This window comes from Entelurus aequoreus, linkage group LG22, assembly GCF_033978785.1.
Source record: "Entelurus aequoreus isolate RoL-2023_Sb linkage group LG22, RoL_Eaeq_v1.1, whole genome shotgun sequence".
Lineage (NCBI taxonomy): Eukaryota > Metazoa > Chordata > Actinopteri > Syngnathiformes > Syngnathidae > Entelurus > Entelurus aequoreus.
The window spans coordinates 18,268,101-18,281,207 of NC_084752.1; the positions used below are offsets into that span (position 1 = coordinate 18,268,101).

General features: G+C 36.9%; 2 protein-coding genes across 2 annotated transcripts in view; one reads left to right on the forward strand and one right to left on the reverse strand.

The window, feature by feature from the left end:
* LOC133639553 (probable ATP-dependent RNA helicase DDX17) overlaps window positions 1-13,107 on the forward strand; it is a 104,230-nt gene that overhangs the window by 39,901 nt on the left and 51,222 nt on the right. The gene's annotated exons all lie outside the window — the stretch shown is intronic.
* LOC133639889 (uncharacterized) overlaps window positions 1-13,107 on the reverse strand; it is a 58,363-nt gene that overhangs the window by 35,757 nt on the left and 9,499 nt on the right. The window contains exon 4 of the mRNA XM_062033573.1: window positions 11,219-11,454. Coding sequence (XP_061889557.1) covers window positions 11,219-11,454 — 236 coding nt within the window. The remainder of the gene's footprint in view (window positions 1-11,218; window positions 11,455-13,107) is intronic.

Genomic DNA, 13,107 nt, shown 5'->3' on the forward strand with positions numbered 1-13,107 from the left:
GAATAAACGTTGTCAAAAAGCATGTTGTTTCAAAGCTGTATTTGTGTTGTCGAATATTGGTTGGGAAATTACCAAAATTCAATGGTCAAATCAACGTCAGAACCCAATATTGATTAAAAGTTGTCAAAAAGCATGTTGTTTCAAAGTTGTATTTGTGTTGTAGAATAGTGGTTAGGAAATGACCAAAATTCAATGGTCAAATTGTCAGAACCCAACATTGATTAAACGTTGTCATAGAGTATGTTGTTTCAAAGTTGTATTTGTGTTGTTGAATATTGGTTGGGAAATGACCAAAATTCAATGGTCAAATCAATGTCAGAACCCAACATTGATTAAACGTTGTCAAAAAGCATGTTGTTTCAACGTTAGGTTTGAGTTGCTCAACGTCAGCACCTAATTTAACACGTTCTCAAAGTTGTTATAATGTTTTGTCCCTGCTGGGTTGTATGCAATCAGAATTCAGCTAGCTTGTTGCCAGGGCTGTAGAATTCTGCAAGAGGCCTTCTGAATCAACATTAGCGGCGGCTGTGAAGTGTAAACGAATAAAGGACATTTTAGTTGATGGACAGTTGCAAAAGCCAATCAGATCACGGGTTGTCAATGGGCTAGGTAGCCTTACCTTAAACGTGACTGTGATTGGATATTCACTCGTCACTCCCAGGTGAGTATTCGATCACAAGTTATTTGCGAAAGCTGTAAGTGGCACCGGAGCCAAAGCCGGAAATTACCGGTACTCACTTTTTTTAACCCCCAAAGAAAAACAAAACATTGATAGGTGCCAGATATTTATTTGCGTGACCTAGAACCCCAAAACCATTTTCATATTGTTTTTTCATTTTTACTATACTGGGTTCATGCGTTAATAGCAATGTCATGAACCCCCATTACGGGTTGGACTTGTGTTAACAGTTTTCCTGTATTTTGGTATTTAGTGGCTGTCCAGCACTCTTATTTTTCATTCAACTCCCCGTTTGTCTCCACTCTCATCCATTTTAACTCTGCTTGAGGCCTGTTTTCCTCTCTTATTTCCTGATTAGCTATCGGGAGACACACATGTCCCTGGTTGTTAATCAGGTAGTTTCTTAAGCCAGCAATGTTGGCCAGACAGCATTGGTTCATTGTTCGCTATACTCATACATGGCATGCCATACCATGGTCTTCCTTGTTCCTCTATATTTGCCTCTGCCTTGGTTCCTGTTTGGCTTTTTGTTAGTTTAGTTTTTTGACTCAACCGTGGACCTTTGCTTCTTTCACTCTGGTGCTACCTTATTTTCCATTAATAAAATATCATTTTAATAATGCCCGTGATTACGTAAAAAAATTCTAGCTCAACTTGTGACAAGCAATAAGCGATTATAATTTTCAAAAATGTTAAATAAATTCACAAAAAAACAACGCATGAAGTATGTAGAAATGATAAACAAACAATATGAACATGTTTTGAGGTTATAAATAGAATGACAAGAAAGTTATTGACGGTGACAATCTTCAAAAATAAAACACTGGAAAAAAGATGAGCTGAGTATAGTAATGATGAACAAACAATGTCAAAGTGGTTTTAAAGTTTACTAATAATATTGAAAAATAATCATTAAAAACAGCTGGAAAACCCAACACATGACTTAGCCAAGTGTATTAATGAGGAATAGGCAATAAAAAAGTGGTTTTGGGGTTGTCGGTCCCATGAGAAAAAATCTATTGACAATTTATGTTTTTCTATTAGCCAGTGACTAGTAATTAATTGACGGTCCCTTAACCTAATGCACAATGTCAGCAGGAGCTGACACAGCTGCTATGTGAGATTTCGATACCAGGGACACATCTCAAAAGAGCTGGCCTGGCTGCATGTCAAATGTCTATTGAATATCCAACTTTAAACTAACTTCATGTGCAGTCGCGATTAGACACCGCATGCATGTCCCCAATTCAAAGGTGCCATATGTAATAATTTCATGTCAAGTCATCATTAAATGGCCCTGATACTGTATGTCAAAAGCCATTAATAAATCGTGTTTTTTTCCGAATATATTTATAACTGATAACGGTAGTTCAGCCGGGATATGCTCATTTCAAAAGTAGATTTACAGCCCCGAAATCTTGTTATTGTTTTCATTTCAATGCCCCGCCCACCACTGTTTGACCAATTAAAAAGTCTGTGGGTGTGCCACATCCAGGTTTCTAGTTACGCACCGCCCTCTTCATCGAGCTACAGCCACTGGTACAGTTACTAAACATGTCAGACCTTAGTAAATCTAAAAGGCGTCGTTTCGATTCTTAACTTATGCATGACAAAATATGGCATAATTACTTAGTAAACCATCTTGCAAGAAGCATAAACAAGAGAAACCTACAGCGTAGGACTCGTCCATTGCCATTTGAAGTTCCTCGGAGTAGAATTCAGGTTTAGCTGCGTGTCAGGCAACCTCAGTCATGGAGAGTGGGAGGGGACTACAGAATTTTGACCGTGATTGCAGTACCATTACATTACATTACTACATATGGCACCTTTTAATATTTGCAGAAACATTTATTATACACCAAGACTTTCTACAGCCTGTGTAATGACTTTAATATTAGTGTGACTTCATTATGATAATCAGACAATAAACTGCAGATATACTGTATATATAAAATAAGTAGGACTTTTACAACAAAGTAACATAGCTTTTCCTGGAGGATATGCACAGACTTTGTATACAAATAAAAATAACTAATAATTGTTTTAATTTTAATATTAAAAAATACAGGTAGTATTTGAAAACAACATTTTTCTCTTGGTTTTTCTTATCTCTTCAATGAGCAACTTGTATTAACATTAATTAGAGGACAACAATGTAATGTTTAAAAAAGAAACTGGAAAAGATCAATGAACTGCACCCCTTATCACTGCTGGAAAAGCCAGTATATATATATATATATATATATATATATATATATATATATATACACACACACTTATACATACAATTTACAAAATCAGTTATTTATATTGATTTGATGAAGACTGCATAAAAAACACATGAACACTCACATTTGTATTCATTTATGTGGGCTATAGATTTATTACATCTCTATCACAGTGTAACAATAATTTCCGTTGCGTCAAATACTATAAACTATATTAATATTCAAATCCATGTTACAAAGAGGTGACACAGTTTAGCTAGTACAGTTTTAACTTACAGCCTTTAGTACACAATCTGCTGATATTGTCAGTAGATGAACTGTTTGGGTCCAGTGTTGTACATGCATGTGCAATTAAATGCATCTGAATATTTTTTTTAAGTTAATTTTATACAGTAGTAAAACTTATATTCTATATATTGATATTCTTTTATTCTATAGATTCACCACACATACAAAGTGAAATGTTTCCAGAATGTATTAATAATTGTGATGATTAACAACTAGTAAAAAGCCCAAATTCAGTAGTTCATAAAATGTGAGAAACTGTTAAAAAGTTGAATATTATATAAACCTATTGGTTCACACTCCAATCAGCACACTAACTGCAAAAACATCCTGAGCCTTGAATTGCTTTCTTAGTCTGAATTAAACTCCTGACATCATAATAACATTTGGACCATATTCTACTATGTTGAGATGCACCTGAACTCTACATTAGCACAATAAAACAAGACAATTCCTAAAGATAAGTTACAGTGCAATTGAAAAGTGTCTGATCAAAAAGTAGTCATCTCTACTAAAGTAAATTAATTATCATATGATTACATTGTCTTTTCTGTGAAACAAATCAAGGCAAAAATAATCCCACCTGTTCAATATACAGTGCGTATTCTATATATACATTGTGGACATAAAAAAAACCTTTTAGTGATATAAGGAACACAGTTGAGTGCAAATGTTCTTGCCCAAAAAATTTGGCGGATGTTCAAAACTTACTGTTTTCACATGCAAAATGTCCAAATAACAGCATGCATGAAAAATTATGAACATGTTCACTAAAAACAACATGGAAATTGCAAAGACAATTATGTTACATTCTTGTAAAACAGAATCTGGAGAGAAATAAATTGCATATTCAAGTAAGTAGCTTCAAAACAATATTCCCTGTATTATTTAGAGAGAATAATGAAAATGTACTGTTTTTGTTTTTTTTCAAATTATAGTTTATATGACCAGAATGTAAACTTCTTCCCACGTAGCAGTTCAATGTTGACATTTGAGCATTCAAAATTCTGCTTACTGTGCGTGGCTAAGACATTCAGTAGCTATAATGAAAAGTGTTATTAGCACCAATCCCTTCAACCCAGGCTGACTTTTTCCTATTTTTTACTTTCAGTGTAACCTAGATCATAATAGCTTAACGTCGTCATGTCTTCAGCATCATAGCATCAGAGTGTATGCACAAAATACTGTGAAACATCCAAGGAGGGTTGGATCAAAGAGCAAATTAAAGCAACAATAAAGAATAGCCAGTGTGTGAATGTTGTCTGTCTATCAGTGTTGGCCCTGCGATGAGATGGCGACTTGTCCAGGGTGTACCCCGCACAAGTGCAGCTGGGATAGGCTCCAGGACCCCCGCGGCCCCCAGAGGAGTAACCCCTGACTGCAGCCTGCAGATCAGCCAGGGGCACTTGCCCCAGAGGGACAAGCGATAGAAAAATGGATGGATGGATATTCTCTTGTTACTTGGCTCCCTCCAGAGGTCTGAAGTGAAATACACTTTTACTGCCAACCTTGGTAAAATATTTACTACTTATCTGCGGAATGCAGATGGTGGCGTTTACGACCTAAGTGTTGGGTAGATAAACCCTTTAGCTTTGCAAAAAAAAAGTACACGTAGTATAGAGGTGAAATCGAACAGTGCATGTGCACAACTGAAACAACTTTGTAATTTTGAGTGACTTATTGAGCTAAAAATACATACAATTTGGCAGGTCTGAATTTTTGGCAAACATCCATCCATTTTCTACACCACTTATCCTCACTAGGACAAGTGGCGTCTATCCCAGCTCACTTTGGGAAAGAGGCGGGGTACACCCTAGACTGGTGTGTTGCCAGTTTTTGGCAAAACACTAACAACATATATAATATAAAAAGCCCTTTATTTAGCGTAGGTGTGCCCAAACTTTTTTAGGCCGCATTCATAACAATGAAAGGAGGCGGGGCCACTATGAAACATTTTGTACATAAAATATGCTAAAAGCAATCTGAACAAAACATCCCGTCTTAGCTTTGTCTTATAGGTGACAAAGCAAATTCAATTGAAAACGAGCTGTGAACAGAAACGGCCCCTTGGTCGCAGTTTGGACATCCCCGATCTAGCACGTTACGGAGGGGTCTCCAACTTACATCACTATTTGAGAGCTACTTTGACATAAAGAAAGAAGAGAAGTGATATTTGTGTTTTATTATGACTGGCTACATTTAAATTGTTCTTTATTTACAAAGCAGATCCCCACTCAAAAAGTGTAGTCGCTGTCTTAATGCTATTTTGAAGTGTTTGTCATTAAATAGAAACATCATGTCTGAATTTAGCAGTTTAAAAAAATTCTACGGGCCTGATCTACTAAGGTCCAAATACCACACGTGAAACAGCATGTGCAAACTATTCAATTGCACATATTATTAGTGGGCCTGTTGCATGTGATCTACTAAGACTGCATGCGCAATTGATAACAAGTGCAAAAGTGGTGCAGGCTAGGCTGCCCTATTTATATGAGGATTTTGTGTCTACCCTACAGGCTGTGCCAAGAGGAGACATTCATTTCCCTACACATTCATTACATCATATGCTCATGTGCTGTTACTATTAGTGTAGTGGGCATGTAGTGAAATATGCAGCACACACCATCTCAAATTGCGATTGAGACAACAGAATCTATTTTTAGCACAGCGAAGCTAATAGCTGCGCTCTGGCAGGCACAGCTGTTGTTATGGTGCATTTGGAATGATCCAAAAATGCACGTAAGAATGCATGAAAATGCATGTTGAAAGAATTGTTGCAGATATATTGATAAACATCATTAAAAAAAGGCCAGCAGACAACACAACAAATCAATTGAATTAGTTTTAATCAGCCCCTTATGCAGCTATAAAATTATATGATGATATTGCTGAATAGACGATTTGTCTAATATATTTGTTATTTCTGACAGTCCATATATGTTGACACACACACATAAAGGAAGGAGGATTTTTTTTTTTAAATCAGTCTTGACTAGAGATGTCCGTCCGATAATATCGGCCGGCCGATATTATCGACCGATAAATGCTTTAAAATGTAAAATCGGAAATTATCGGTATCGTTTTTTTTTTTTATTATAGGTATCGTTGTTGTTTTTTATTTATTTTAATTTTTTTATTAAATCAACATAAAAAACACAAGATACACTTACAATTAGTGCACCAACCCAAAAAACCTCCCTCCCCCATTTACACTCATTCACACTCATTCACACAAAAGGGTTGTTTCTTTCTGTTATTAATATTCTGGTTCCTACATTAAATATCAATATATATCAAAACAGTCTGTAAGGGTAAGTAAGCACAACATGATTGTGCATGCTGCTGGTCCACTAATAGTACTAACCTTTAACAGTTAATTTTACTCATTTTCATTAATTACTAGTTTCTATGTAACTGTTTTTATATTGTTTTACTTTCTTTTTTATTCAAGAAAATGTTTTTAATTTATTTATCTTATTTTATTTGATTTTTTTTTTTAAAAAAGGACCTTATCTTCACCATACCTGGTTGTCCAAATTAGGCATAATAATGTGTTAATTCCATGACTGTATATATCGGTATCGGTTGATATCGGTAATTAAGAGTTGGACAATATCGGAATAACGGATATCGGCAAAAAAGCCATTATCGGACATCCCTAGTCTTGACAAATCACATTGTGAGTGCTAAATGATTATTTATGATGTACGATATTATCGACGACCGATTATGGCAATTATGACATCAAATCGATAATTCCGATAGCAAGTGAACTGATAAAATGAGCCGATAATAATAATAAAGACTTCTCCGTGTTTGTCGTTGTTCTCTGTGTTGTGGCTTGTACTGCTGCCTGGATCCCCTCCAGTATGGTCGCATATTTGTGATGTCATGATACTACATGTGCGGCCTGTTGTGTACGGAGAAAAGTATCATGGCCCAACAGTCGCTGGTGTGGGCTTTCTTTACTGTGTCAGAAGAAGACATTTTACTCGCAGTTAGCAAAACTTGTTTTGCACAAATTAAACGGGGATGGTTAAAGACGAGCTTCACCACAATAAAATCTGATAAGTCACCTTAAAAATGAGCTAACGTGAGGATTTATGGCAGCAGTATGAAGCTGCCTGAGACCTGGCGTTAATAGCGGCGACCGCAGCAAACATAAAGCCACAGGACTGATAAATGTCTGATAAGAGGCAACTGTTTGGAAAGACAAGACCTTAGGGTGAAATCATGGTTCACCTTGAGGGACAGGTCACTGTTTTAACTATTTAACTCTTATGAATTATTAGTGGGGAAAAATGCACTCTATTGGGGCAGGCATGTATTGCACAATTTAATTTTTTTGTTACTCTGAGGGAAAAATATTATTTATTCTATTTTTCACAATCAACAAGAGATATCACGCCGCTTGGTTTGGTGTTTCTAACGGCAAAGCAGAATCTAATTGGTTTAGTTCTATTGGCCTCAGTTATATATGTTGTGATGGACAGATAGTTATTTTCATTTCATGAAGTAATATTAAGAATATTTGAGTTGCTTGTTTATCAATGAAATAATTGAAACTTTTAAAAATCAATCAATTCCACATGTTTTCCTCTATGCAATAATTCTAATTGTTTGCATGGGTCAGAATTATAGTAGGAAGTGTATTTGTACTTAATTGATAAGTTAATTAAGTAAATAAATATTAGTTGACATAATCCTTATCCCTTCAATAGATTTGCATGTTTTTTGTTGGAGTGTATACATTTTGGGAAAAAGTGTAAACTAGTTAATAATTGTTTCTCACAATATCTTGTGTAAATATATATTATACAATATAATATACAATAAAATATACACATAGATAACAGTTAACAGTTGTAAAGGTCTGGATATTATCTGTTATCTGTATTTCTATTATCGCACATCCCTAATGATTATATTTGAATCTACTTAACAGTATTGTGGGCATTCTAATAATCAACATAGATTTTGTATATACATGAAAACAGACGCACTAAATGGATAACACTCTCTAATTTGCTCATTTAAGATAATTAGGGCCTGATTTACTAAGATCGATTGTGATTTACGGATAGGTTGATTGGCAACACTAAATTGGCCCTAGTGTGTGAATGTGAGTGTGAATGTTGTCTGTCTATCTGTGTTGGCCCTGCGATGAGGTGGCGACTTGTCCAGGGTGTACCCCGCCTTCCGCCCGATTGCAGCTGAGATAGGCTCCAGCGCCCCCCGCGACCCCGAAGGGAATAAGCGGTAGAAAATGGATGGATGGATGGATGTGTGCAATTGAAAAGTGGTGCAATGAGGATTTTGCGTGTACAATACAAAGCATCACCACGGAGGAACTCTCATTTACAGCACGTTCATGTTATCATGCTCAACACCTATGACGATTTGCTATGTTGTCAAACAAGCAGGAGGCATCTGACACTTTTTATGGGCATTTTAGGAGTCGCGCAGTGCATCTACATTGGTACCACTTTTTTTTTCTTTTACAGTTAAACGTGCATGGGAAGGAGGCTGGCTTTCTCTGCTTAAAACGCAAAAATGCATACTTCAATTATTTTTATTCATATACATTTTTTTAAATAATATACTTTATACTATGTGAAAAAAACTATGCATACTTCATTTTTTTTCATATACATTTTTTAAAAATAATATACTTTATACTATGTGAAAAAAACAAACATAATTTAAAAAATACTGAAGGACACCAAAACGCTTCATTTGAACTTGTTTTAATCAGCCCTTTAAGTCGTCTAGCCCCTATAAAATTGTCTAGCTGAATAGACGGTATGTCTAAAAAATGTGTATTTCTACCGCCCAAAATCTTGACACACACGTGACGGATAGAAGTTTCTTGTCCGTCCATCGTCTGTGTTTGCAGTGGCGGCCCCAATCCTGCACCGGTGTGAGGAATTGTCAGTTTGCACGTCCTTTTGACACGTTCTAAATAAAATGGCCAAAAAGTGCTCGCAAAACGGTGATGCATGTTGATGAATCACATTGCGTGTGCAAAAGGATTAGCTCTTCTCCACCCATACTGTGGGCGTCTGAGATTGGTAGGTTGTGAGTTCAAACCCCGGCCGAGTCATACCAAAGACTATACAAATGGGACCCATTACCTCCCTGCTTGGCACACAGCATCAAGGGTTGGAATTGTGGGTTAAATCACCAAAAATGATTTCCGGGCGTGGCCCCCGATGCTGCTCACTGCTCCCCTCACCTCCCAGGGTGTGATCAAGGGTGATGGGTCAAATGCAGAGAATTATTTCGCCACACCTAGTGTGTGTGTGTGACTATCATTGGTGCTTTAACTTAACTTATATTTTGCATATTAATAAAGACAGAGAGGCAAAATGGATTGCACGCCTTATTCTACTCACTTAACAGACGCAATGCACTTTGCGCAAGTTTAGTAGACCAGCTTTGCGTGTGTTATCGGGTTTGCACGTGTTTTAGTCCACGCAAACCTTTAGGAAATCAGGCCCTAAATTCTCAGTGCAAGACTTAGTAGATCAGCTTTGCGCACGCTATGGAGTTTGCACATGTTTTAATACATGCAAACCTTGAGTAGATTTGGCCCTAAGTGTTCAGGGAAATATTCCTTGACCCTTTGTGAGCGACTTCAAATGAGCTACCTGCTAGAGACCCCTGTTCCAAAGCCGACAATATGCCACTCACAGTTATACTTTCAATGAAATGTTTTACATTAAGAAACAATTACAGTGGTACCTTAGGTTTTGTACGCCCCATACACATACTTGCCAATGCCAACCCTCCCGAATTTTCCGGGAGACTCACGAATTTCAGTGCCTCTCCCGAAAATCTCACGGAACAACCATTCTACCGAATTTCTCCCGATTTCCAGCCAGACTTAAGGCACGCCCCCTCCAGGTCCATGCGGACCGGAGTGAGGACAGCCTGTCGTCATTGATTGATTGATTGAAGCTTTTATTAGTAGATTGCACAGTACAGTACATATTCCGTACAATTGACCACTAAATGGTAACACCCGAATAAGTTTTTCAACTTGTTTAAGTCGCGAGGTCCACGTAAATCAATTCACGTCCGCTTGGCCAACCAAAAAGTAACCACAGAACACTATACCGTATAGTGTTCTGTGGTTACTTTTTGGTTGGCCAACGGTTTACATTGTATTGCGCACCCTGACGGCAAGTGTGGGAGTCGGTTCTGAAGTATGAAGTAAAGAGACGTAACTTCGTCACCTCGCCTGGTTATTGACTCCAACCCAGAATATTACACTGCCCATACCTACGCTCCTTCAAAGGCTGTGCTACTGGCTGCAAAGCATTGCACTTTCAAATAAAACAATGAGTAGACAGGAGTGTTATGTGTGTGTATATGTGTAAATAAATGAACACTGAAATTCAAGTATTTATTTTATTTATATGTATATATATATATATATATATATATATATATATATATATATATATATATATATATATATATATATAATAATATAAATATATATAATAAAATATATATGTATATAAGAAATACTCGAATTTCAGTGAATTCCAGCTATAAATATTCCCCGCCCCCGCCCCCGCTCACCTAAACCCCCCCCCCAAATCTCCCGAATTTGGAGGTCTCAAGGTTGGCAAGTATGGCCATACATTTAGCATGACAAGCTAGCTAAGTTAAATTAAAGGTGATGCATGCTTTCTGTGGTATGGAAGACAACACTTAAATGGCCTCTCACTGTTATTGCAGCTTTGAGGAGCACCGTTTTACTCAGTGACCATAAGATTAAGTACACAATTACAAGTGTAGCAAAACATTCTGCCTTTGGATTTAACACTATATTTACTTATAGTTTGCAGTAGTGTCTAATTACATTGTCCACTCATGTTGTGGCCCATAAGTATATTTTGAAGCGGAATTACCTCGGCAGTTTTAGGCTGAACACTGAACCCTGAGTGACACATCAGCTGCGGTCTCCCGTCTCCATGGCAACCAGCGTCTTTTCCTGTCTTTTTGTTTTGGTCACTTGTGTTTGGATGGAGGAGTTCCCGCCGCCTCCTGAGAAACAACTACCTTCACTTCTTCTGTCTTCTCTGAGGGGTCTGCTTGATTCTCTTTGGAGGGGAACATCCATGCAAGGGCAGCGCCGGCTGTGCCGTCGCCACTCTGACGTGAGAAGCACAGAAACGTGGCCCAGACAAAGGCACAGCAGCCACTGAAGGTGGTCCGCACGTATAGAGGCACCAGAGCAAAGTTCAGAAACTGTGTGGGGATAATAAAGATCGATTATATACTAGTCAAGGAATGTGCCAGTTTTACAACTCAAAATGTTCGAGGACTCATGAAGAACATACAACATTGTAGCTTTAGATGTAGCTGCAGGCTGAAAATCAGGGGTCCTCAATAGGCGGCCCACGGGCCAAATGAAATGCTTTGGCAGCCCTGAACATCACCCAAATAATGAAAGTTCGTTGTCCATCCATTTTTTACCCTGGACGAGTCGCCACCTCATCACAGGGCCAACACAGATAGTATTTGATAATATTATAGTATAAAGCAAAATTAAACACAAATAATATAGTTTAAGATTAAATTATATTTAATAGTGATAATCAAAATTAATCCACAGTAACTGTGATTAATCTGATTACAATTGTAGTCGTTTGACAGCACAAATTTATAAAAATCCTTTGTTTATCTCTTACTTGATTCCAGGGTAAATTCATTTCCCGAAGGTGAAAACATTAATCATAAAACAAATATTTTCATAGGTAGAGCACTGTGGCATTCTTGCTAACGGCTAATGTCCCTCCACAGAGCAAAGCTGCTTTTAAATCAGTAATCCTCAAATAAAAATAAAGTAAGTTTCTTACAAGTATTATTGGAGAATGAGGAATAGCTAAACATGCTACACTACACAATTTAAGGACAATATGCTAACCGCAAGATAGAGCTCATGAAAATAAACAAAGGTGGGCAATCGATACAAATATCGACAGTAACGATGCCAAGTCATGTAATAGTATCAAGTCGAGACAACAGTGATTAGATAAATATGTTTTACTATCAAAAATCTTTTCTCCTTTTTATTTGTTTACAAACACTTGAGAATTTGAGGCATAATGATTGAATTTATTTCATTAAAATTGTTACACCGCCACCCTCTGTTTATATCTGATTATAATTGTGATCCAATTTTTTTTGAAACTTTGAAGTATCAGCATTAATATGACTGATACTACCCCTTTAAGTACTTGGTATTGGATCCATACCCAAATTTATAGTATCCGCAAAAACTAAAGTATTCAAACAAGAATAAATGTTTTTTACCTTTTAACAGACATGTAGCTGGATCAATGTTAGTACCCAGCTATTAACAGTTAATCAACAAATAGATTAATAATTGTTTTGGGAAAAAATAATACAACTGGAAATAACGCAGTATGTTACCGCAGACGTCAGCAGCTGAATTAGGAGCATTTGTGAACTGTTTTGAAACAGTGACAATTTATATGCCAAATAACAAATATTGTGATACACTCAAAGTTCGATATAGTATGGTCGCATATAACATGACGCTCTATATAACGCGATCGTGCCGTAGATCCCGAAATGTTGGCAGTTTTTTTTCTACCAGGAAAAAAAGTTTTAACCAAATTATCGCATTATTACAAAAATCACAAAACATAGTAAATCTTTATGAAAGTCTCCAAAAAGAAGGAATACAAATAAATAAATAAATAAAAATAACAAAATATCGACCCAGTAATGTCCAAACCTATTGGTGGACAATGCCCGACCAATCTGTGACGTGAGAGCACATACCCTCATTCACGTCACGTCACGTCCCATGGGTGCACTATCCACCGAGCAGGTTTAGGAAGCCAAGCTACGCGCACAACTTTTTCAAAAATA